At 45.1% G+C, this 24,818-nt stretch overlaps 1 protein-coding gene across 5 annotated transcripts in view; it reads right to left on the minus strand.

The window, feature by feature from the left end:
- Positions 1 to 24,818, minus strand: part of LOC139274972 (dedicator of cytokinesis protein 9-like) — a 455,604-nt gene that overhangs the window by 134,744 nt on the left and 296,042 nt on the right. For 3 of the 5 annotated variants that reach the window (XM_070891771.1, XM_070891770.1, XM_070891773.1), the window contains 6 exons: positions 23,635 to 23,758; positions 21,790 to 21,923; positions 13,784 to 13,892; positions 6,256 to 6,322; positions 5,295 to 5,342; positions 3,258 to 3,400 (listed from right to left, as the gene is read on the minus strand). In XM_070891771.1, coding sequence (XP_070747872.1) covers positions 3,258 to 3,400; positions 5,295 to 5,342; positions 6,256 to 6,322; positions 13,784 to 13,892; positions 21,790 to 21,923; positions 23,635 to 23,758 — 625 coding nt within the window. The remainder of the gene's footprint in view (positions 1 to 3,257; positions 3,401 to 5,294; positions 5,343 to 6,255; positions 6,323 to 13,783; positions 13,893 to 21,789; positions 21,924 to 23,634; positions 23,759 to 24,818) is intronic. The other 2 variants (XM_070891774.1, XM_070891772.1) reach the window with 1 other exon arrangement.

Below are 24,818 nucleotides of genomic sequence, written 5' to 3' on the forward strand. Positions count from 1 at the left end.
ACTGGGTCGACGGGCCGAATGGCCTCCATCTGTGCAATCCCACTTCCTCATCTCTCCCCCCTCCCCCCCCCCCCCAATCGCCCTGTATCTATCCTGGCTACAAAGGTGTATCTGCTCTCACCTTAAGATACAACAGTCTCTGCCTTAACTGTTCCTTGTGGCATGTGACAAAGCATTCTGTGCTCCAACAATTCGCTACTTTTCACTTTCACCATCATTTGTAAGACCGGATGGCAACTATTCATTTAATATACAGGGGCATGAGAGCACCATCACCTCCACGTTACATGCCATCCTGACTTGGAAATATATCACCGTTCCTTCATCGTCACTGGGTCAAAGTCCTGGCACTCCCTCCCTAACAGCACTGTGGGAGTATCTTCACTGCATGGACTGCAGTGGTTCAAGAAGGCAGCTTCCCACCACCTTCACAAGGGCAATAAATGCTGGCCTTGCCAGTGACACCCATATCCCGTGAATGAATAAAAAAAACCACAGCCATCAGATTTACAGTGTCAGCCGTGGCTCAGTGGGTAGCACTCTTATCTCTGAGTGAGAAGGTAGTGGGTTCAAGTCCCACTACAGAGACCTGAGTACTAAATCTAGACTGACACTCCCAGTGCAGTACTGAGGGAGCGCTGTGCTGTCGGAGGGGCAGTACTAAGGGAGTGCTGCACTGTTGGAGGTGCCTTCTTTCAGATGAGACGTTAAGATTCTATGACACTATTTCGAACAAGAACAGGGAAATTCTCACTGGTCAATATTTATCCCTTAACCAACATCACTAAAAACAGATGATCTGGTCATTATCACATTGCTGTTTGTGGGAGCTTGCTGTGCGCAAATTTCCTGCTGCATTTCCAAGATTACAACAGTGACTACACCTCAAAAGTACTTCATTAGCTGTAAAGCGCTTTGGGACAACCTGAGGTCATGAAAGGCACTCTAGAAATGAAAGTTTTTCCCTGCCTATCTCCCCATCAACAGAAAGGACTGATGATCCTATTCAAATGGCAGCACTCTGAAACTGTGTTCAAACAGTTCAGGCCAGAATCAGAATATGTTTCAAAAACAAAAGATGTAAACTAACTCCTCCTCCCACACTTCCTACTTTAGGCAAATTTTCTGCCCCCCCCTGACACTGGCAATAAGATGATTCTAAATTAAAATATTAATCACAATTCAAAATTAAGAGATCAGAATCATATCAGGATTTTTAGTAAAAGTCTTGGGCTAGCCGGTTTTAATTTATAATTATCTATGCTGTCTACCGATCAGTCCTTCAAATTACTGTTCAGTTATTACATGACAATGACTCAGATCTTGCTGGAGTGGGGCATCTTGTGGCGTGCCCCGTTAGTTAGGGACTTTTTCCTTCATCCTTCAATACAAAATGTTTTTTGCTCGTTGGCAGTGCGAGCTGATAACGGCTCGGCGAGGGCAATCTGGGCCCTCAGTGACCGACAGGACCCACAGTCTCTCTCCTTAACCCGTGAGATTTAAGGATTGAGAAAAAACAGAGGAACGACGGAGAAGAAAATAGGATGAATTAAAGTCACATCAGATACAGAGAGAAATAAAGAGAGGGAAAGAAACATTGGATTGAGAGAGAGATAGAGACAAAAAACACAGAAAGGAAAAGTAATAAAAAAATGTAAAAATTAAAAATTACATTTTTAAAATCTCCAACAATTGACTAACTGCAGGAATGAGATTGGACAGTATTAATTGTAACGTTTCTGGGTCGGAAAGGTTGATTGGCAGTACATTCACAATTATCACATTGTTAAAAGGTTAATTACACTCTTAATTACCAGCCCTAGATTTCTGCGCCGGTTTAATGGGCAATTGATACGCAAGTGCATCATCAATTAAAAATAACGGGGAGGCTGAGGGCGAGATGCCGTTCGTGAGAAAAAAACCAGCGTAAATCGAGCAGCAAGTTCTGGAGAGTCGCGACTCACGGCAAATCTCAGCCCCTGAACTCGCCGATTTACGCATTAATAACGGCGTGCGTCGTTCACACACCGTCACTGCTCCAGCAAGATCCGGGTCATAATTCTGTTCTCTAACTGCTGCCGTGTACATAAGGTGCATCTACAAGTTATATCAACCTGACAACTGCGGGTATTTAACATGTAACGAACGTCCTGAAAAATATTCGCACTTCTACTACATAAAGAAACTTTCCTCTATACACATGGGCGGAGGGTTCAATTGCAACCTTTTTTTTGGATACACTTTTCCACCGAGGCAGAATGATACCTGATACATTCATGTGATGCCACTGCGTGTTAGACTGCTCCGAGAGATTCTACTATACTGTTGAAATTATTAAAAACAAATTGTGTTTTCAAAGCCAAAAGGTACAGATGCCTATTAAAGAGAACTATTCCTGGAATGGACTCGCAACTTTTAAACTCACAAACTGCCCGAGTCCCGTAAACCTTCAGTCCAGTAATTAAGAGGGGGTTTGATAGAATGGATGGGAACAGACTGTTTCCACAGACAGGAGGGTCAGTAACCAGAGGACACAGATTTACGATCATTGGTAAAAGAACCAGAGGGGAGATGAGGAGTTTTTTTTTTAAATCGCGAGTTGTTGTGATCTGGAATGCACTGCCTGAAAAGGCGGTGGGAGCAGATTCAATAGTAACTTTCAAAAGGGAATTGGATAAATACTTGAAAATGAAAAATTTACAGGGCTATGTGGAAAGAGCAGGGGGAGTGGGATTAATTGGGCAGCTCTTCTAAAGAGCCGGCACAGGCACGATGGGCCGAATGGCCTCCTTCTGTACTGAATGGTTCGATAATTAACATGAAGTTTCAACAACAACAAATAAGAGTTTTGGATTGGCTTTGCAAAATATATTACACTGGCCCAGTAACCAATTCGCAGTGCTAAGCAATGTCAACTACAATGTTTAACTATAATATGTTTTCAGGAAAAAATAAAACTTAAATATATATCAACCAGATGATACAAGTGACATTTTATGGGCTGCTAAAGGTTATATGAAATGAATCTGCGAAATGTTGTAAATAATCAAGTTCCACTTTAGACATTTGCTTTTAAGACATCGAACCAATCTTTTCCCAACTCCCTTCGGCATATATTGTCTCAGCCAATCAGGAATGTGGAAGTCCGTGACTGTGCTCTGGGGGTGGTCTGCATAGTCTGTAGAAAGGAGGACTTGTGTTTTTATCCGTGAGCCCAAGGTCACTGATAAAGGCACCCTTGATGCTACGAGACTTACTGTGGTTAAAAGTGCAAGAGTTATCCAAGCTGCTGAGCTGTTGCAATCTGGCATGCATCATCCCTGCTCTACTGCGAGAAACAGGCAACGTTTGAGCTTTCTTTTCATGTGCAATACTGATGGGTCCTAACCCCTCTGGGTTCCTGCAAGTGGGGAAATGGGACAGAGCAAAGGTTAACGTCAGCACCACGCTGCAAAAGCCAAGTGTTAGTAAAGCAGTCGTTACCTTATTGCGGGTCGTACAGAGGCTAAACCAGTTAGCGTAACTAATTTTAACTAGTTCACGTCCAAGACGTGAATTAAAAAAAAATGCGACCATTTAAAATGCCGACGTCTGCGCTCGTCAATTTTCCAAAAAGAATGGAATTTTGGAAGCAGCATTTCTTACAATTAAAAATCCAACAGGACCAGAAGAACAACTTTACGGGTTCGTGTTCGCGATACGCATCGAACGCTTAATCCCGTTAAAGCGCATGAAGAAACGTGAGGAAGTAACGGTCACAGCAAGCAAGCAAGCACAAGCAAGAAAGCATGTTTTCTAGTGGTAAGTGTGAGCAAGTCAGCCACAACATGAATTGATAAAAGAGGCGGCTCTCTTTCAGTGAATTTCTCCAACTGCGTGGATAAATTCTCAAACACCGTCAGCAGAACCAACAGGGACGTGAACAAGAAATGCAAGGAAACGGGGGCACACAAAATAATCTTTCATGCAAAGCATATCTTACCCAGCAAGAGGGGAGGAGCCATACACATTTTATTTTTTTGTTTTGTTTTAGCACTTGCCAGCGTATAGGTGTGAAACAGAAAAATAAAGGGTAACTTGTGTTAGGAGTTCACTGCTTTATACCACCACCAGAGCTCAATAACTACAGAAACCAGAACAGATTAGTCCGTGAAGGATTATAAGAAAACATAACCAATAAATAAAAAGGTTAAATCAAAATAGTTGCATCAAATCAACAAAAAGGCAATTCCCATTAGTCCATCAGAAATAAAGCTTCACAATTTTAAAACAACACCGGTAGTTGGGAAAAAAAGTGTATTCAGCTTTCTATGCAGAGAGAGTGTGTCCTGTAAAAACAATTCACCGTCTCACTTTAACTCGTAACTGTGCATCTTAGGATAGATCTAAAACTAGTGAACTGGACATAGAAATCCCGCCCTCTCCTCCCCCCACCGCGTACTTCCGGGTTGTTACAGGCTGAGTTTCCACTTTCGCTATCAACGGGAAACTGGGACGTAAATTCCGCTTCAAATTGCGCCGGTGAGATTACATAGAAAGTAGGTGCAGGAGTAGGCCATTCGGCTCTTCGAGCCTGCACCACCATTCAATATGATCATGGCTGATCATGCAACTTCAGTACCCCATTCCTGCTTTCTCTCTATACCCCTTGATCCTTTAGCCATAAGGGTCACATCTAACTCCCTTTTGAATATATCTAACGAACTGGCCTCAACAACTTTCTGTGGTAGGGAATTCCACAGGTTCACAATTCTCTGAGTGAAGAAGTTTCTCCTCATCTTGGTCCTATATGGCTTACCCCTTACCCTTAGACTGTGACCCCCTGGTTCTGGACTTCCCAACATCGGGAACATTCTTCCTGCATCTAACCTATCCAATCCCATCAGAATTTTATATGTTTCTATGAGATCCCCTCTCATTCTTCTAAATTCCAGTGAATATAAGCCTAGTCGATCCAGTCTTTCTTCATAATTCAAGTTTCCGTTAAAATTCATTTGCATATTCAAATCGTAAAATCTCCCATGAACCAGCATAATAGAATGTGCTGGATTGTCAGATGTCACCCGGATTGCTGTTTGTGGGAGCTTGCTGTGCGCAAATTGGCTGCCGCGTTTCCTGCATTGCAGCGGTGACTACATTTCAAAAGTGCTTCATTGGCTGTAAAGCACTCTGGGACATCCGGAGATTGTTAAAGGTGCTGTAGAAATGCAAGTCTTTTTTTTTTGCCTAAATTTAACACTTTAAAGAAACGTAGATTAACATTTCTGAATAAAGAAGAGAATCAGTAACAGTACCTTGCTATGTATCGTTTCCCCATATATCTGAACTGATGAAGACAGACTCTGTGGAGAAGGGAAATGTAATATTGAGCACAATATTACATAGAATTTACAGCCCAGAAACAGGCCATTCGGACCAACAGGTCCATACAGGTGTTTATGCTTTCACAATTAAATTGGTTAAACAGAATTGCTGACAGGAAAAAAACAGGTTGCCACAAAAATAAATGTGTCAGCTGTGGCTCAATGGGCAGCACACTCGCCTTTGAGTTCAAGTCTCACTCCAGGGACTTGAGCATTAAAATCTACCGAGGGAGTGCTGCACTGTCGGAGGTGCCGTCTTTCAGATGAGACGGTAAACCGAGGCCCCCTCAGGTGGATGTAAAAGATCCCAGGGCACTATTTTGAAGAGGAGCACCCACCCGGTATCCTGGCCAATATTTATGCGTCAGATTATCTGGTCATCATCACATTGCTGCTTGTGGGAGCTTGCTGTGTGCTAATTGGCTGCCACGTCTCCCACATTACAACAGTGACTACACTTCAAAAATGCTTCATTGGCTGTAAAGCGCTTTGAGACGTCCAGTGGTCGTGAAAGGCGCTATATGAATCGAAGTCTTTCGTTCTTTACTGATTCTTCACATATAATGGTTAAACAATTTTGTTTTATTACAAAATCAGGGGGGGGATGGAGAATTTTTTTTTACGCAGCGAGTTATGATGATCTAGAACGCACTGCCTGAAAGGGCGGTGGATACAGATTCAATAGTAACTTTCAAAAGGGAATTGGATAAATATTTGAAAAGGAGAAATTTACAGGGCTACAGGGAAAGAGCAGGGGGAGTGGGACTAATTGGATAGCTCTTTCAAAGAGACAGGGCAGCGACGATGGGCCGAACGGCCTCCTTCGGCACTCTTTCATTGTAAGGTTTCTATAAGATACATTAAGAAGATTTCAGTGCTCATATACACTCACTCCAAGATTGTAAAAAAGTCCATCATTTCAGGGGTAGAAGCCTTGTTCCAGTAAGTGATCAACGCATCTGCAAAACAAATGAGTAGTTTCATGTTATTCTGTCAAATATAATAAAGACAGTTCGATTCTTGGTAAAAAATCATACCGATTTGACATCCAATTTTCTGTGTTCATCCACCAGGCTCACAACTGCTGGGCTCAATTAACTGGGGTTTTATTGTCTTGTGAACATCACGTGACTGACTAAGCCATTCACAGTGCAACAGCTCCACAACTCTTTTAGGGAGTACAAAACAAACATTAGATCGAGTGCCCCCCGATCTGGGGGACACTCCAGACACTTATACCTGCCCTCTTTTTAAAAAAAAACTTTTTTGGGGGTTTTTTTTGGGCAATAAAATCATAAAGTTTACAAGTGCCCCCTATAAAAGGGGAGGGGGACACTAAAAACCCCGGCAATTAAAACAAATTAAACTTTAAATCATAAAATCAAATTAAAATTTGGTTGCCGGGGGTGATGATGCACTCCAGTCACTGCCGGTGCCCACCTCTCGCGGAAGGCCACGAGCGTACCGGTGGACACCGCGTGCTCCATCTCTAGGGACACCCTGGCCCGGATGTAGGCGCGGAAGAGAGGCGCAACAGCTCCACAAACCTGTGAGCACGCTCGCAAGTGCATACATTACAGTTTAACTGGCGTGGTCTCCAAGCAGCAGGACATGTCGCACTATGGGATGTTCAGGAACGGCTAAATATGGTCGGCCCTCTGCTGCAAAGGTTCAACCCTCGCTCGGAATTCAAACCCACAGCTAACGATTTAGGGAAACTGGAGTTACACTTCTCAGCGGCTATATAATTTGCCTTCTCACTTTTCTTCACATATCGATAAGGAGACCAGGCTGCCTTCTGGGATCACTGGCAACTTTTAATTTATCCCTTATAGACATGAAATGCAACAGATAAAGATTTATTAGGCAAGTTAATTTTAATAGCGGACTTTAAGGGGTGATTGGATCGAGATTTTCAGGATATTAAGGGGAACAGATAGGGTAGACAGAGAGAAACTATTTCTGTTGGTCGGGGAGGCTAGGACTGGGGGACATAGTCTAAAAATTAGAGCCAGATCTTTCAGGAGTGAAATTAGGAAACACTTCCTCACACAAATGTGATAGAAGTTTGGAACTCCTTCCGCAACTTGGTGCTAGATCAATTGTTAATCTTAAATCGCTTTCTGTTAACCAAAGGTATTAAGGGATAAGGGCCAAAGGCGGAAGGATGGAGTTCGGACACAGATCAGCCATGATTTCATTGAATGGTGGAACAGGCTCGAGGGGATGAATGGCCTCCTCCTGTTCCTACAAGCACTCTTCAACCCAGATTTCCAAGTATACATTTTAATGAATTTCTCTGAACATTAGCTCAGAAATACAAAGCTCCCGAGACCCAGTTCTGTAGGAGAAGTCTGAATACAGGAGCTATAAATAAATCGCTACGATAGGGCTAAGGTACATCGGAAATACCAAGTCTAGTTTTATTTTGACAGTCCACTGTCACCGATCAAACAGTTCTCGGAATCACAAGGTCAGCAGCCTTTATAAAATGGCCTTTCTTCCCTTTCTTTAAATCTCCTGGATAAAGTTCACATGACTCATTTCTGTGGCCAGGAATCTGGACATTTAATCAACCCTCAGGCCTCCTACCAACAAAGCCATTAATCTGTTAGCATTTAAGGCCTCGGTCAATTCATCCTCAAATCTTCCTCCTTGCAAATTTCCCAATGCCCTCTGCCCAGTGGGAACAAGTGAGACAGCCAAAGGAAACAGAGGAGACCATTCAGCCATTCAATGAGATCGTGGCTGATCTGTATCTTTACTCCATCTACCCGCCTTGGTTCCGTAACCTTTAATACCCCTGTCCAACAAAAATCAATCAATCCCAGTTTAGAAATTTTCAATTGACCCCCAGCCTCAACCGCTTTTTGAGGAGGAGAGAGTTCCAGATTTCCACTGCCCTTTGTGCGACAAATTGCTTCCTGATATCACCCCTGAACAGCCCAGCTCTAATTTTAAAGTGATGCCTGTTCTAGCCTCCCTCACAGGAGAAACTAGTTTCTATCTACCATAATTAGCTCAAACACCTCAATTAGATCACCCCTAATCTTCTGTACTCAAGGGAATACAAGCCTAGTCTTCGCAACCTGCCCTCATAATGTAGGGCATAGCCCCGGTATCATTTTGGTGAGTCCGTGCTGCATCCTCTCCAAGGCCAATAGGAATTTCTTCTCTCAGAGGGTTGTAAGTCTGTGGAATTCACTGTCCAGAGAGCTGTGGAGGCTGGGTTTTTGAATATATTTAAGGTGGAGATAGAGAGATTTTTGAGCGATAAGGGAATCATAGGCAGTCCCTTAAAGTCGAGGAAGACTTGCTTCCACTCTCAAAGTGAGTTCTCAGGTGACTGAACAGTCCAGACAGACAGTTGTTGGAGGAAAGGGTGGGTGGGACTGGTTTGCCGCACTCTCCTTCCGCTGCCTGCGCTTGTTTTCTGCATGCTCTCGGCGACGGGAATCGAGGTGCTCAGCGCCCTCCCGGATGCACTTCCTCCACTTTGGTCGGTCTCTGGCCAGGGACTCCCAGGTGTCAGTGGGGATGTTGCACTTTATCAAGAAGGCTTTGAGGGTATCCTTGAAACGTTTCCTCTGCCCACCTGGGGCTCGCTTGCCATGTAGGAGTTCCGAGTAGAGCGTTTGTTTTGGGAGTCTTGTGTTGGGCATGCGGACAATGTGGCCCACCCAATGGAGCTGGTCGAGTGTGGTCAGTGCTTCGATGCTGGGGATGTTGGCCTGATCAAGAACACTGATGTTGGCGCATCTATCCTCCCAAGGGATTTGCAGGATCTTGCGGAGATATCGTTGGTGGTATTTCGCCAGCGACTTGAGGTGTCTACTGTATATGGTCCACATCTCTGAGCCGTACAGGAGGGCGGGTATTACTACAGCCCTGTAGAACATGAGCTTGGTGCCAGATTTGAGGATCTTCAAACACTCTCTTCCTCAGGTGACCGAAGGCTGCGCTGGCGCACTTAAGGCGGTGCTGGACCTCATCGTCAATGTTTGCCTTTTCTGATAATAGGCTCCCAAGGTATGGAAAGTGGTCCACGTTGTCCAAGACCAAGGCCATGGATTTTGATGACCGGGTGGCAGTGCTGTATGGTGGGGTCAGGTTGGTGGAGGACTTTTGTCTTACGGATGTTTAGTGTAAGGCCCATGCTTTCGTACGCCTCGGTGAAGATGTTGACGACGGCTTGGAGTTCAGCCTCTGAATGTACGCAGACGCAAGTGTTGTCCACCAATAAAGGGTCATGGAGAGCGGGCAGGGAAGTGGAACTGAGTCCATGATCAGATCAGCCATGATCTTATTAAACGGTGGAGCAGGCTCGAGGGGGTCAAATGGCCTACTCCTGCTCCAATTTCTTGTGCTCTCGTGTATCCTTCCTGAGGTGTGGTGCCCAGAACTGAATGCAACAGTTTGAATAAATTTGAGGAGACAGTCCAGAGACAGACCAGAGAAACACCACGCAGGATCTCGATGGGCTATTAACCCCTCAGTCTCCCGGATTAGAAGAATTGCCCATTTGGAGTTTGGTGTTACATTTCCGACTTACAGGTTGTATGAACCTCTAGCTGTAAAACCTGTTGTATTTTGATGTCAATAAAACCAATTTGTTTGGAAAGTTTAAAGCTCTGGTTGATCTAACCTCTAATTTTCCTAAAGAGTAAAGAGAGAAATTTTTAAAAACCCCACTGTAAATGGACTCTGCGGAGGATTAACGTTGGAAACTTGCACAGGACAACATGTCTGAACATTAAGGCACTGACCACCTACTCTATGCTGGATGACGTTACATGATCAGTCTGCTGTACATTAATTAAGTTGCCCATCAGCAATCCAGAATCAACACCCTATATGTATGATGGCAGAGCCATACTTTGCATAATCATATCAAACTGTCATTAAGCATGGTTACTACAGGCTAATAATAACTTTTATTTATATAGCGCCTTTAACGTAGTAAAACGTCTCAAAGCGCTTCACAACAGTGTTACAAGACAAAACAGATAAATTTGACACCGAGCCACAAAAGAAAAAATTAAGGCAGATGACCAAAAGCTTGTTTAAAGAGGTAGATTTTAAGGAGCGTCTTAAAGGAGGAAAGAGGTAGAGAGGCGGATAGGTTTAGGGAGCGAGTTCCAGAGCTTAGGGCCCAAACGGCTGAAAGGACGGCCACCGATGGTTGAGCAGTTATAATGAGGAATGTTCAAGAGGCCAGAATTTGAGGAGCGCAGACGTCTTATGGGGTTGTGAGGCCGAAAAAGATTACAGAGGTAGGGAAGGGCAAGGCCATGGAGTGATTTGTAAACAGAGATGAGAATTTTGAAATCTAGGCGTTGTTTAACCGGGAGCCAATGTAGGTCAGAAAGCACAAAAGTGATGGGTGATCGTAACTCGGTGCGAGTTCGGACACGGGCTGCTGAGTTTTGGATGACCTCAAGTTTACGTAGTGTAGAATGTAGGAGGCTGGCCAGAAGTGAGTTGGAGTAGTCAGGTCTCGAGGTAACAAAGGCATGAATGAGGGTTTCAGCAGCAAAAGAGCTGAGGCAGGGGCAGAGGCGGGCAATGTTACTGAGGTGGAAAATGCTGTAGATATAGAAATATAGAAATTTACAGTGCAGGAGGAGGCCATTTCGGCCCATCGTGTCTGTGCCGGCCGGCAATGAGCCGCACGGCCCTTCGTCAGCTGCTCTAAAGGTGACATACAAACCCATGAACAATGACGGAAAGGCAAAGAGCACCCAACCCAACCCACATCATTGCAACACCCCTTATACTAAAAACATCTACACTCCACCCCAACCGGAGCCATGTGATCTCCTGGGAGAGGCAAAAACCAGATAAAAACCCAGGCCAACTTAGGGAGAAAAAATCTGGGAAAATTCCTCTCTGACCCATCCAGGTGATCGCACCGAGTGCAAGAGATCACCCTGGCCATATTCTATTCCCTGCAGTACTTACCATTATATCTGCGCCGATCAACAAAAGGTCATCCAGACTAATCTCAGTTACCAGCTCTAGGTCCATAACCCTGCAGGTTACTGCACTTTAAGTGCCCATCCAACCATCTATTAAAAGTGGTGAGGGTTTCTGCATCCACCACTCTTCCAGGCAGCGAGTTCCAGATCCCCACAACCCTCTGCATAAAGAACCCCGTCAAATCCCCTCTAAACCTTCCACCAACCACCTTAAAACTATGCTCCCTCATAATAGCCCCCTCCACCAATGGAAATAGACCCTTACTATCCACTATGTCCAGGAAGGGGACAGGGGAGAGGGGTTTAAGAGGACGGTTAGTAGTAGAGAGAAGATGTATCCATATGTGATGTATCTAGGGAAATACAAATAAGTTTCACATCCCCATCTAACACCGACACATGAATGTTTCGGAAGCAAAATCATTTACACAGAATGTACAACACAGAAACAGGCCATTCGGCCCAACTAGTCTGTGCCGGTGTTTATGCTCCACACGAGCCTCCTCTCACCCCTCTTTCCCTCACTCTATCAGCATATCCTTCTATTCCTTTCTCCCTCATATTTTTATCTAGATTCACCTTAAATGCATCTATGCTATTCGCCTCAAGTTCCACATTCTCACCACTCTATGGGTAAAGAAGTTTCTCCTGAATTCCCAATTGGATTTGTTAGTGACTATCTTATACTTATGACCTCTAGTTTTGGACTCGCCCACAAGTGGGAACATCTTCTCTACGTCTACCTCATCAAACCCCTTCATAATTTTAAAGACCTCGATCAAGGTCACCCCTCAGCCTTCTCTTTTCTACAGAAATGAGCCCCAGCTTGATGAGTCTTTCCTGATTAGTTTGTTTAAGAACTGTGAGGTTATAACTTAGGTAAATTCCCAATTTTCCACTTAGGAACTGGAGTTTAAGTTGCTCATCAAGTGCCGACTTGGTTTCAAAGAGCCCAAGTTTCGGGCCGCGCCTAGAACGGGCACCTAAAAGAATCTTCCAGATTCTCCGGCTCCCGGCAGGTCCTCTGGCCCTCAGCGCGGCGCAGCAAAAGCTGTAGGGGGCGGAGCTAGGTCCCTGCGCTGAAAACAGTGCCGGGACCTCTGCACATGCGCGCTACAGTGGGCGCGCATGTGCAGTAGCTCCAGGCGCCCAAAACTGTGTGGTAGGGGCCCGAAGCACGCAGCCCCTAGCCCTGGGCGAATGGCATAAGGCTGCCTCCCACGCCCAGCTCCTGCTTCCTCAGGACCGGACCGGACCCGACTTGACTCCCGCTCCCACCCCGCCACCGGACCGCCCCCCACCCCCCCCGACCTCCGCTTCCCCCACTCCCGACCTTCCCCCCCTTCCCCGATCGATCTCCACCCCCCCGCCCGACCGAACCTCCCTCCCCGACCCACGCTCCCCCCGATCCGCGCTCCCGACCCCCCCGGACCCCGGACCTGACGCCACCTACCTGTCAATCCGGTAAGTCTAAGCTCGAGGTCTTGTGCCCGGCCGGTTCAGCCTCCCTCTCCTTTCTCTCTCTCTCTCTCTCTCACCCCTTCCCCTCTTCCCCCCCCTCCCTCCCTCCCTTCTCTCACCCCCCCCTCCTCCCTTCCTTCTCTCCCCCCTCCCTCCTCCTACCTCTCCTCCCCCCCTCCCCTCCCTCCCCTCCCTCCCTTCTCACCCCCCCCCTTCCCTCCCTCCCTTGTCACCCCTCTCCCCCCCGAACCCCCTCTTCCCCCCCACCCCCTCTCCCCCACTCCTCCTCCCCCTCCTCTCCACCCCTCACTGTCAGAAACACAGACACTGACAGACAGAGAGTGAGAGACACACAGACAGGCAGACAGAGAGATAGAGACACTGACAGACACACACTGGGGGGTGGGGGGTGGCATCCCAGCATGCTGTTGGAGGGCTCCCGGTGCTACAGTCGGTAAGTAGAAAATGTTTTATTTATTGATTTTAAAAAATATATATTTTTTATTAATTTTTTTTGATTGATTTATTGGTTGATTTATTGATGTTTTTATAATTTATTATTGATGATGGCTCTTTATTTGTAAAACTGAAGTGTTTAATGTTTGTAAACTTCCCTTTAAACCCATTCCCTACGCCTGATTTGTAACCTACGCCTGATTTTCTAAAGTGTAGACAAGGTTTTTTCGAGCGTACAAAAATCTTCACTTACTCCATTCTAAGTTAGTTTGGAGTAAGTTTTCACTGACGAAACTTTGAAAACAGGCGTAAGTGGCCAGACACGCCCCCTTTTGAAAAAAAAATTCTGTTCCAAAGTGAAACTGTTCTAACTGACTAGAACTGGAGCAAACTAAATGCCGAGAATTTGAATTTCTAAGATACTCCGTTCTATACCAGTTGCTCCAAAAAATCAGGAGCAACTGAGGCTGAAACTTGGGCCCAAGGTTACTACATTAATAAGGTAATGGAAAAGGATGGACCTACCATCAGACATGCTCTTCAGCACATGAAGGAAACACATGAGGAGACTTCGGATCTCAGACTGTTCAAGTTTGTCACATCGCATGACAGAGCTTCCGACACAGCCATGGTTCTGAGAGAAAAGTACACTGGTGAACATTATCCCCAAATTGGAAAACATCACAAAAGAACAAAGTCACTTAAAAAAAATGCCCGCTTCATTTTTAAAGGGAATAAAGCTTTGTTTAATCGCCAGTGAATCTTTCTCAAATGGGGGTGATGGGTTATTGAATTATAAACAGATTCTTTAAAAAAAAATAACGTTTATATAATGATCAACAATTACCTTCTTCATACAACTTTGGAAAAACCACCAAACCATGCAAATGTAACAAGGCACCTCAAAAATCATCTTTCAGTTGTATGATAACAAAAGGAGAAATAAAGTCTTGGGTAGGGAGTACTTTCTGCTCAAAGCCCATTTCCCATCAGGGATCACACAAGGTGGCACTGTGCTTCTTGCCCGAGTCAGAAGGTTGCGGGTTCACAACACATTCCAGGGACTTGTGCGCATAAATCTAGGCTGACACTCCCAATGCAGTGCTGAGGGCATGCTGCACTGTCGGAGGTGCCTTCTTTTGGATGAAACATTAAACCAGGTGGACGTAAAAGATCCCATGGCACTATTTCAGAGAAGAGCAAGGGAGTTATCGCTGGTGTCCTGGCCAATATTTATCCCTCAATTAATATCACTAAGAACAGTTTATCTGGTCGTTATCACATTGCTGTTTGTGGGAGCTTGCTGTGCGCAAATTAGTTGCTGCAGTTCCCACATTACAACGGTGACTACACTCCAAAAGTACTTCATTGGCTGTAAAGCGCTTTGAGTCGTCCGGTGGTTAGTGAAAGGTGTTATAGAAATGCAAGTCCATCTTTCTTGCTGCGTGGCATCAGTGACAGGCTATCTCTATCTATCTTGGAGCAACTTCATCAAGAACTTGCATTTATATAGCACCTTTAACATAGTAAAACGTTCCCAGGAGCGTCATCAAACCAAATTCTGACAAGAACGAGGAGCATCTTAAAGGAGGTGAGAGTGTTAGAGAGGCCTAGAGGTTTAGGGAGGGAATTCCAGAGCTTAGGGCCCAGGCAGCTGAAGGCACGGCGGCCAATGGTGGTGCGATGAAAATTGGGGATGTGCAAGAGGCCAGAATTCGAGGAGCGCAGAGATCTCAGAGCATTGTAGGAATGGAGGAGATTACAGAGATAGGGAGGGGTGAGGCCATAAAGGGATTTGAAAACAAGGATGAGAATTTTAAAATCGAGACGTTGCCGGTCCAGGAGCCAATGTAGGTCAGCGAGCACAGCGGGTGATGGGTGAACAGGACTTGGTGCGAGTTAGGATAGCTTAATTTTACGGAGGGTGGAAAATGAGAGGACTGGAATGGTTGAGTCTAGAGGTAGCCAAAGCAGGGATGAAGGTTTCAGCAGCAGGTGGGCTGAGGCAGGGGCAGAGAAGGAATGAACAATGGGCTATAGCTGCTCTCTGGTTTGAGAGCCAATCCATGAGCTCAGCAACGCAGCACACTCGCTGTCCACTTAGGAATTTAAATATCCTGGAGTTGTACAGCTCCCCATTGTGTCTCAGACCGTTTCCAATAAAGCATGGTGCGGGACACACAATTCCCTGGTTGGTTATGCCACAGAGCAATGTAGCAGAAAGAGAATTCCAACTCAAAAATCACCAAACTAAATTATTGGAACTATACGAAAACAAAAGCAAAATACTGCGGATGCTAGAATCTGAAATAAAAACAGAAAATGCTGGACATCTCAGCGGGTCAGACAGTATCTGTGGAGAGAAACAGGGTTAACGTTTCAGGTCAATGACCCTTCATCAAAACTGGCGAATGTTTGAAATGAACAAATTCTTTAGGAACACTGAAAGGGGGAGGGGAGGAAAGAACAAAAGGGAAGGTCTGTGATAGGGTGGAAGGCAGGAGAGATTAGAGACACAAAAGGGATGATGGGCCGAATTGAGATGGTACTGTCAGAAGTTAGGAAAAGATTTGTCAAGATACAATGTGAATGGCAGAATAATTACCAGCTGCCATGGGAAAGAAAGAGAGAGAGAAATAGAAATATATAAAATCGGTGGGGGGGTTGCGGGGAGGGGAGTTTGTTTAAAAAAAGGAAAGGGGGAAAAATATGGGCAGAGATTATGGTCTGAAATTGTTGGACTCGATGTGGAGTCCAGAAGGTTGTAAAGTGCTTAAATGAAAGATGAGGTGCTGTTCCTCGAGCTTGCGTTGAGCTTCATTGTAACAGTGTAGGAGACAGAGGATGGAGATATCAGAGTGGGAATGGAATGGAGAATTAAAGTGACAGGCGACCGGAAGCTCAGGGTCACACTTGCGGACTGAACGGAGGTGCTCTGCAAAGCAGTCACCCAATCTACGCTTGGTCTCCCCAATGTAGAGGAGACCACATCGTGAGCAGCGAATACAGTATACTAAATTGAAAGAAGTACAAGTAAATCGCTGTTTCACCTGGAAGGAGTGTTTGGGGCCCTGGACAGTGGGAAGGGTGCAGGTAAAAGGACAGGTGTTGCATCTCTTGCGCTTGCACGGGAAGGTACTATGGGAAGGGGAGGGGGTGCTGGGGGTGACTGCAGAATGGACCAGGTGTCACGGAGGGAGCAGTCCCTTCGGAATGCTGAGAGGGGAGGGGAGGGGAAGATGTGATTGGTGGTGGGATCACGCTGAAGGTGGCAGAGGATGATCGACTAAACGTGAAGGCTGGTGGTGGTTCTGGGAGGGAGGGGAAGGGGTGAGAGGAGCAGTGCAGGAAATAGAACCGACACGGTCGAGGGCCACGTTAACCACAGCGGAGGGGAATCCTCGGTTGAGGAAAAAGGAAGACATGTCAGAGGCACTAGTGTGGAAGGTGGCATCGTCAGAGCAGATGCGAAGGAGACACAGAAACTGGGAGAGTGGACCAGAGTCCTTACAGGATGCGGGTGGGAGGTAGTCCATGTTGTGGGAGTCAGTGGGCTAATAGCGAATGATTGTCAATAGTCTATCCCCAGAAATGGAAACAGAGAAGTCGAGGAAGGGAAAGGACCAGGAAACTGTTAAAGTGGCAGAGGGCGGCAGAGGAGTCGCGGATGTAAGTGAGAAGAGAATGGACAAGAGGAGAAAAAATAGAGTTGAGATAGGAAGAAATAAGTTCCGTGGGGGAAGAATAGGCTGAAATGATGGGTTTACCAGCGAAGTCCTGTTTGTGGATCTTGGGAAGGAGGTAGAAACGGGCTGTTGGGGAACTATGAGGTTGGTGGCTGTGGAGGGAAGATCTCCAGAGGAGATGAGGCCAGTGACAGTCTGGGAAAAGCTGGCTTGATGTTCGGTGGTGGGATCATGGTCCAGGGGGAGGTAGCAGGAGGTGTCAGAGAGTTGGCGATCAGCCTCTGCAAGGTAGAGGTCGGTTCGCCAAACAACAACAGTGACACCCTTGTCAGCAGGTTTAATGACAAAGTTGGGGTAGGATCTGAGAGAGCGGAGTGCTGCAAGTTTAGAGGCTGGTAAGTTGGAGTGAGTGAGGGGAGCAGAGAAATTGAGACGGCCAATGTCTCTTCGGCAGTTTGCAATGAAGAGATCTAGAGAGGGTAGGAGGCCAGCGAGAACGAGAATTCTGAAAACAGAGGAAGGGTCAGCTGTGTGGGCGAAGACTCCTGGTCGAAGAAGTGGACATGGAGGCGAAAAAAAGAGCTCAGCATCGTGCCGAGCTCAAAATTCATTGTGGGCGTATAAGGGGATGAAGCTCGGGCCTTTGCTGAGGACTGATCATTCGGGGTCAGAGGGGATAGTGAACACACAGCAGGGGTTGAGATTGGAAGAAGGATGGGATCAGAGGGAAGGGGAATAAGGTATCGAAGGGGCATTGGTGTCCAAGAGTTGTTGAAGGATTTAAACAAATGCCACTCCCCCCCCCCCCCCCCCCCCACATCTTATGTGTTTTTCTCTGTTTCCATGGTAGCTGGTAATTATTCTGCCATTACCATTTCAATTCGACCCATCATCCCTTTTGTCTCTCTAATCTCTCCTGTCTTCCACCCTATCACAGACCTTCCCTTTTGTTCTTTCCTCCCCTCCCCCCTTTCAGTGTTCCTTAAGAATCTGTTCATTTCAAACATTCGCAAGTTCTGACGAAGGGTCATCGACCTGAAACACTAACACTGTTCCTCTCTCCACAGATGCTGCCTGACCTGCTGAGATTTCCAGCATTTTCTGTTTTTATATTGGAATTCTATTACTGGTATGTTATAAAACTGGGAGAAGAAAAAAAAAATAAAGAACTTGCATTGATAGAGCACCGCAGGATGTCCCAATCACAACCAAGGAATTGCTTTTGAAGTGCCACCACAAGTGATTTTGATGGCAAATGTGATACTCAATTTGCACACAGCAAATGAGAATAATGGCCAGTTAATGTGTGTTTAATTATGTTGCTTGAGAGAAAAATGTTGGCGAGGCCACCGCGAAAATCTTCTACACTTCCTTAAATCGTATTATGGGATCTTTTACATCCATCTGAACAGGTAGATGGGGCCTTGGTTAAAGATCTAATCTGAGAGACAACACACCAAACAGCGCAGCTCTCCCTCAGTACTGCAGTGACGTGTCAATCAGAGTTGGGTGTTCAATCCCTGGAGCAGTGTGCTGAACACATAACTTCTGACTCGGGCAAGAAGTACAACCAATCGAACCAAGGTGATAGTTCAAACAGAAAGGGACCTTCCCCACAGGCTTGACTGTTCCTTGAAGGTAACCAATATTTAAACATCCTCAAAGACATCCTCAATCCAAACACCGATGTGTATAATTCAGTGAATCAACAAAAAAGCCTCGTTGTTATACATTGTCTCATTTGGAAATAACAGAAAGAAGAGTAGAGATAAGGGCCCAGAAATTGCAGTCGGAGGCCTCCGACCTGAAAAATGAATACGATCCTACCTGGTGGTGATGGAGGTTCAGAGACTTGTGGTCTTAGGCCTCGACACGAACGCCTGCGCAGAGACCCACGTATCTCAGGGACATGAGCACTTCGCACGCGTCCCTGGAATCACGTGGGCCAGCCCAACCAATCCAAGTACGGGTATTCCCATTCATACTTGTGGTGATTCTGTGTGAATGGGAATACCCCAAAAACACACAAGCACTTAAAATAATTTTTTTTTAAAACATCACATATTTAAAATTAATCAAAATGGAATTTAATTATTTTAATCAAAAATTTAATTTTTTGAAAAATAAATTTACTTATTTTAAAGGGTCTAAAAATAAATTTACCTTATTTCACAGGATTTAAAATGTTTAAATTATTGGGAAAAAAAGTACTTTTCTGTCTTTTAAAAGTCTTACAATAAAAGCGTTGCAGCCAATTTGTGCACAGCAAGCTCCCACAAACTGCAATGAGATATGTTGATTGAGCTGGAGGTAAAAGATCCCATTGCACTATTAAAAGAGGAGCAGGGGTGTTAACCCCTTGTGTCCTGTGCTAATATTTATCCCTCAATCACCATAACAAAAACAGATTGTCTACTCATTATCACATTGCTGTTTGTGGGAGCTTGCTGTACGCAAATTGGCTGCTGCGTTTCCTACATTACAACAGTGACTAGACTTCAAAAAGTACTTCATTGGCTGTAAAGTGCTTTGGAATGTCCTGAGGTGGTGAAAGGCGCTATAGAAATACAAGTCTTTCTGTCTTTATCCGCCCACCTCAAAATGATTTTAAAACGTGGCTTTGCATTGAAAGGAAGCGGAGGTTGTAAGGCAGCCGCACCAAATGATGGGAACGGGTTAAATGTTGTTATCAGTGACGTGATGTGTAAGGACCACGAGCGTTTAACAGGAGTCGATTACATTTCCACGTGGTCATCTCTTGCGCAAAAACTGCGATGGTTACACTAAGCAACGGGATAACCTTTAATGACACAACTGCTGTTAATAGCAACTCCACCTTAATCGACCAATAAATCTGTGCATTGGCAGTCTAGCAGTTCGAACAAATGAAGTGGTCAATGCTTTCTCATTTTTAATTTGTCAATTTGGTAATGTGTATTTAAAAATACAAAATCTGTGAAAATGACAAGACTACGTTAGATCCCTAAACCAATTCAAAAATTTATAAAGACCATTAGTTAGACCACAGCTAGAGTACTGCAGGCAGTTCTGGTCATCACATTACAGGAAAGATGTGATTGCACTAGAGGGTACAGCGGAGATTTACGAGGATGTTGCCTAGACTGGAGAATTTTAGCTATGAGGAAAGATTGAATAGGCTGGGGTTGTTTTCTTTGGAACAGAGGAGGTTGAAGGGAGACCTTATTGAGGTGTATACAATTATGAGGAGCCTAGATAAGTGGATAGGAATGACCTACTTCCCTCAGCAGAGGGGTTAATAACCAAGGGCATAGATTTAAAATAATTGGTTGGAGGTTTAGCAGGGAGTTGAGGAGAATGGTTTTTTTCACTCAGAGGGTGGTGGGGGTCTGGAACTCACTGCCTGAAAGGGTGGTAGAGGCAGAAACCCTCATAGCATTTAAAAAGTACTTGGATATGCACTTGAAGTGCCGTAACCTGCAAGGCTACGGACCAAGAGCTGGAAAGTGGGATTAGACTGGATAGCTCTTTGTCGGCCGGCGCGGACACAATGGGCCGAATGGCCTCCTTTTGTGCTGTAAATTTCTATGCTTCTATGATTTAGTTCTTTAAAGCACCCCTATTAAAATGGGCCGTATCCAAATACATCACAAATTTTTTCAGAAATTAAAATTTCATACATGCAATTAAATATAGGTCTTTAAAAAATAATTTACAAACTGGTTGGAGTTGCTATTAATAGTCCAGTTCACTCACACACACAGTTAGAAGTTGAGGTATACAAGCCAGTGGTAAATACTTCATGATATTGAAGAGACAAAGCAGCATGCAAGATTTTCTCTGGCAAGAGTGGGATAGTTAAAATGGAAAAGTCCATAGTGACACAATTCCTTCGCGGAGACTTTGAACTTTCCTCAGCCTTCTGGTTAGTCAGCATTGCAAAGGCAGAATGTCTCCGAATAAGCCTTTCCCTCTGATAGCATAAGGAGGCAAGTTCACAAGGTCACATTTGAGCTCTCAAACAGTGTTGCACAAGACAAACCACAATGGCCCAGAATTTGCTGAAAAAAATAACGGTGAATTTATTGGCGTTGCCATTATAGACCTGTAAATTGTCCGGCAATTTGCTAGCCTCGCGAAAACACCAGCTCATCTGCAACCTCCCCCTAAAATTGCTGCATTTGCATGTTAATTACCCAGTAAACTCACCGCTGGAAGTTAGGGCTGGTACTTAATAGCATAAGGGCACTTTTAACAACGTGATAATTGTTGATGACTGCCAATCAACCTCTCCTACCCAGAAAGTGAACAATTAAAAGTGCGGAATCTCAATCCATCAGGTAGTGAATTGTTGTTGGAGATTTTAAAATGTAAAAAAATCTTACTTTAACTAATTTAAATGAATTTACATTTTTTTCTTACATTTTCTTTGTCTCTCTTTTTTATCTCTCAATCCAATCTTTCTTTCCCTCTCTCCATTTCTCTTTCTGTACCTGATTTGACTCTAATTCACCCTATTTCCTTCTCCACCATTCCTCTGTTTCTTTCTCAATCCTTAAATCTCACGGGTTAAGGAGATAGACTGTTGGTCCCATCGTTCACTGAGGTCCCAAATGCCCTGTTGCCCTGGCCGAGCCGTTATCAGCTCGCACCGCCTTCGAGTTACAGGGCAAAAAAAAATGTGAGCTGAAGGGCGAGGGAAAAAGTCTAACTAACGGGGCATGTAACGAGATGCCCCACTCCAGCAAATTGTGGGCCGATAGTGCACGAAATATAACCAAGTTGTATTGTCTTGAAGTATAAAGTTAATAATTAATTTGTTTTTGAAGCAGCAAAGCTTTAAGTTACTCAAAGATGAAGTTCTACCTTATCAAGGGAGTTACTCTTTTCAGCATTTCTCTCTGGCAGACTGGTGGCCGAGTCTGTGCTTATCAGAGAGCCTCTGGAATCTGCATGCCTCACCGCACTGATGGTCGGAGTGGATGATCCGTGAGGGGAAGCTATGAACAGAAAAACACGTGTAAGACCTCAACCTGAAGAGGAAAGTTTCAAATTTAAAAACGGCAACTTACAACGCAATTAAATTACATCACTTCAAAGTCATTTTTTATTTATAGAAGTTTACATAGTTCTGATAAAGGGTGCCATTCGGGTCACCAACCAGTGCTGCGAGCAACATTTGGGAACAGCTCATCTGCTGCTGAAGCCCTCATCCATGCCTTTGTTACCTCTAGACTTGACTATTCCAACGCACCCCTGACCAGCTTCCCACGTTCCACCCTCTGTAAACTTGAGGTGATCTAAAACTCAGCCGCCTGTGTCCTAACTCGCACCAAGTCACTCCTGTGTTCGCTGAGCTACATTGGCTCCTGGTAAAGCAACACTGGATTTTAAAATCCTCATTCTTGTTTTCAAATGGTTCCATGGCCTCATCACCTCTCCCTATCTCTAATCTCCATCAGCCTCACAACAGCCCCCCCCCCCCCCCACCCCGAGATGTCTACGCTCCTCTAATTCTGCCCTCTTGAGCATCCCTGATTATAATCACTCAACCATTGGTGGCCGTGCCTTCTATTGCCTGGGCCCTAAGCTCTGGAATTCCCTCCCTAACCCTCGCTACCTCTCTCTCTTCCTTTAAGACGCTCCTTACAACCTACCTCTTTGACCAAGCTTTTGGTCACCTGCCCTCATTTCTCCTTATAAACTTGGTGTCTAATACTCATGTGAAGCGCCTTGGGACATTTTACTCTGTTAAAGGCTTTATATAAATGCAAGTTTCTGTTGTTGGGGGAAAAATCATAAGGGCATTAAAAACAAAAATGGTGCTTTTTTCATTTTCTTTGAGCACTTTGATTTATTATTTGACCCCAAACAGAGCTTCTGACCCATGCCCCTGCCATCATCAAGACTGCCAATTCCACCGCCGTAACATCGCCTGTCTCCGTCCCTACCTCAGCTACTGAAACCCGCATCCATGCCTTTGTTACCTCTAGACTGCACTATTCCAATGCTCTCCCGGTCAGCCTCCCACCTTGCCACCTCCATAAACTTGAGATCATCCAAAAGAGAAAAAAAATGAGGGGAAAGAGGGAAAGGCTTTACAGTGCCTTTCAGGATCTCAGGACGTCCCAAAGCGCTTTACAGCCAATGAAGTATTTTTTGGAGTGTAGTCACTGTTGTAATATAGGAAACACAGCAGCCAATTTGCGCACAGCAAGCTCCCACAAACAGCAATGTGATGATGACCAGATAATCTGTTTTTGTTATTTTGATTGAGGGATAAATATTGGCCAGGACACTGGGAAGAACTCCCTGCTCTTCTTAGTGGGATCTTTTATGTCCACCTGAGGGGGCAGACGGTGCCTTGGTTTAACGTCTCAGCTGAAAGACAGCACCTCCAACAGTGCAGCACTCCCTCAGCACAGCAGTGGAGTGTCAACCTAAATGTTTGTGTTCAAGTCTCTGGAGTGAGACTTGACCCCGCAACCTTCTGACTCAGAGGCGAGTGTGCGACCCACTGATCCACTGGACTGGTAGTGGCAACATTAAAATGTGATCAACGAGACCCATTCGCACATGTGCAGAGGCTGAAGATTAATCTGCTTCACAGATCATCCTGCTGTGTACAAACCTAATGTAAAGTCAAGTCTAAGTGAATACAGCTTGGTAGGACCGAGAGCTCCGAGTGTGACCCTCCCAACACCTCCTCACCTGTCCCAGAAATAACACCAAACACATCCTTGTGGATACTGTTATCGAGCGTGCTTCCTGGTCGCTGCGGAGTCACCATGGTGTTTCCCGTTTGTAAGCTGAACGATGTCTCCTCTTTCCCGCTCTAGAAAAAACACATTATTTATCACCTCCGCCTCTCTACTTCTCTGTCTTTTAAGATGTTCCTTAAAAGTTATCTCTTTCACCAAGCTTTTGGTCATTTGTCTTAATATCTCCTTATGTGGCTCGGTGTCAAATTTTGTTTGATAATCGCTCCTGTGAAGCGCCTTGGGGAATTTTACTACGTTAAAAATGCTGTGTAAATGAAAGTTGTTGTTGTTTAATCGCTCCTGGCCTCCACCCTGTCACATTTTGTTCTTTCCTCCCCATCCTGTACAGGGCATTGGTGAGACCACATCTGGAGTACTGGGTACTGTTTTGGTCTCTTTATTTCAAGAGGGATATACTTGCATTGGTGGCAATTCAGAGAAGGCTCACGAGGTTGATTCCTGAGATGAAGGGATTGTCTTATGAGGAAAGGTTGAGCAGGTTGGGCCTGTACTCATTGGAGTTTAGAAGAATGAGAGTGTTCATATTGAAACATATAAGATTCTGAGGGGGCTTGACAGGGTAGATGCAGAGAGGATGTTTCACCTCGTGGAGGAATCTAGAACTAGGGGGCATTGTTTCAGAAAATGGGGTCGCCCATTTAAGACGGAGATGAGGATGAACTACTTCTCTTAGAGGGTCGTGGAACTTTGGAATTCTCTACACCAGAGAGCCGTGGAGGCTGGGTCATTGAATATATTTAAGTTGAAAATCGACAGATTTTTGAACTACAGGGGAGTCAAGGGTTATGGGGAGTGGGCAGGGAAGTGGAGCTGAGTCCATGATCAGATCAGCCATGATCTTATTAAATGGCGGAGCAGGCTCAAGGGGCCAAATGGCCTACTCCTGTTCCTATTTCTTATGGTCTCGTGTTCTTTTCCTTTCTCCCTGCCCCTGCACTTGCTTAAAAATGGTTAAATCACTAACTTTTTCCAGTTCTGATGAAAGGTCATCGACCTAAAATGGTAACTCGTTTTTGACATTTCCAATTGTCACCAGCCTCGACAGCCTTTTGGGGGGGCAGGGGGTGGGGGGGGGGGGGGAAGAGTCACAGATTTCCACTACCCTCTGTTTCT

This window comes from Pristiophorus japonicus, chromosome 10, assembly GCF_044704955.1.
Source record: "Pristiophorus japonicus isolate sPriJap1 chromosome 10, sPriJap1.hap1, whole genome shotgun sequence".
Taxonomy (NCBI): domain Eukaryota; kingdom Metazoa; phylum Chordata; class Chondrichthyes; family Pristiophoridae; genus Pristiophorus; species Pristiophorus japonicus.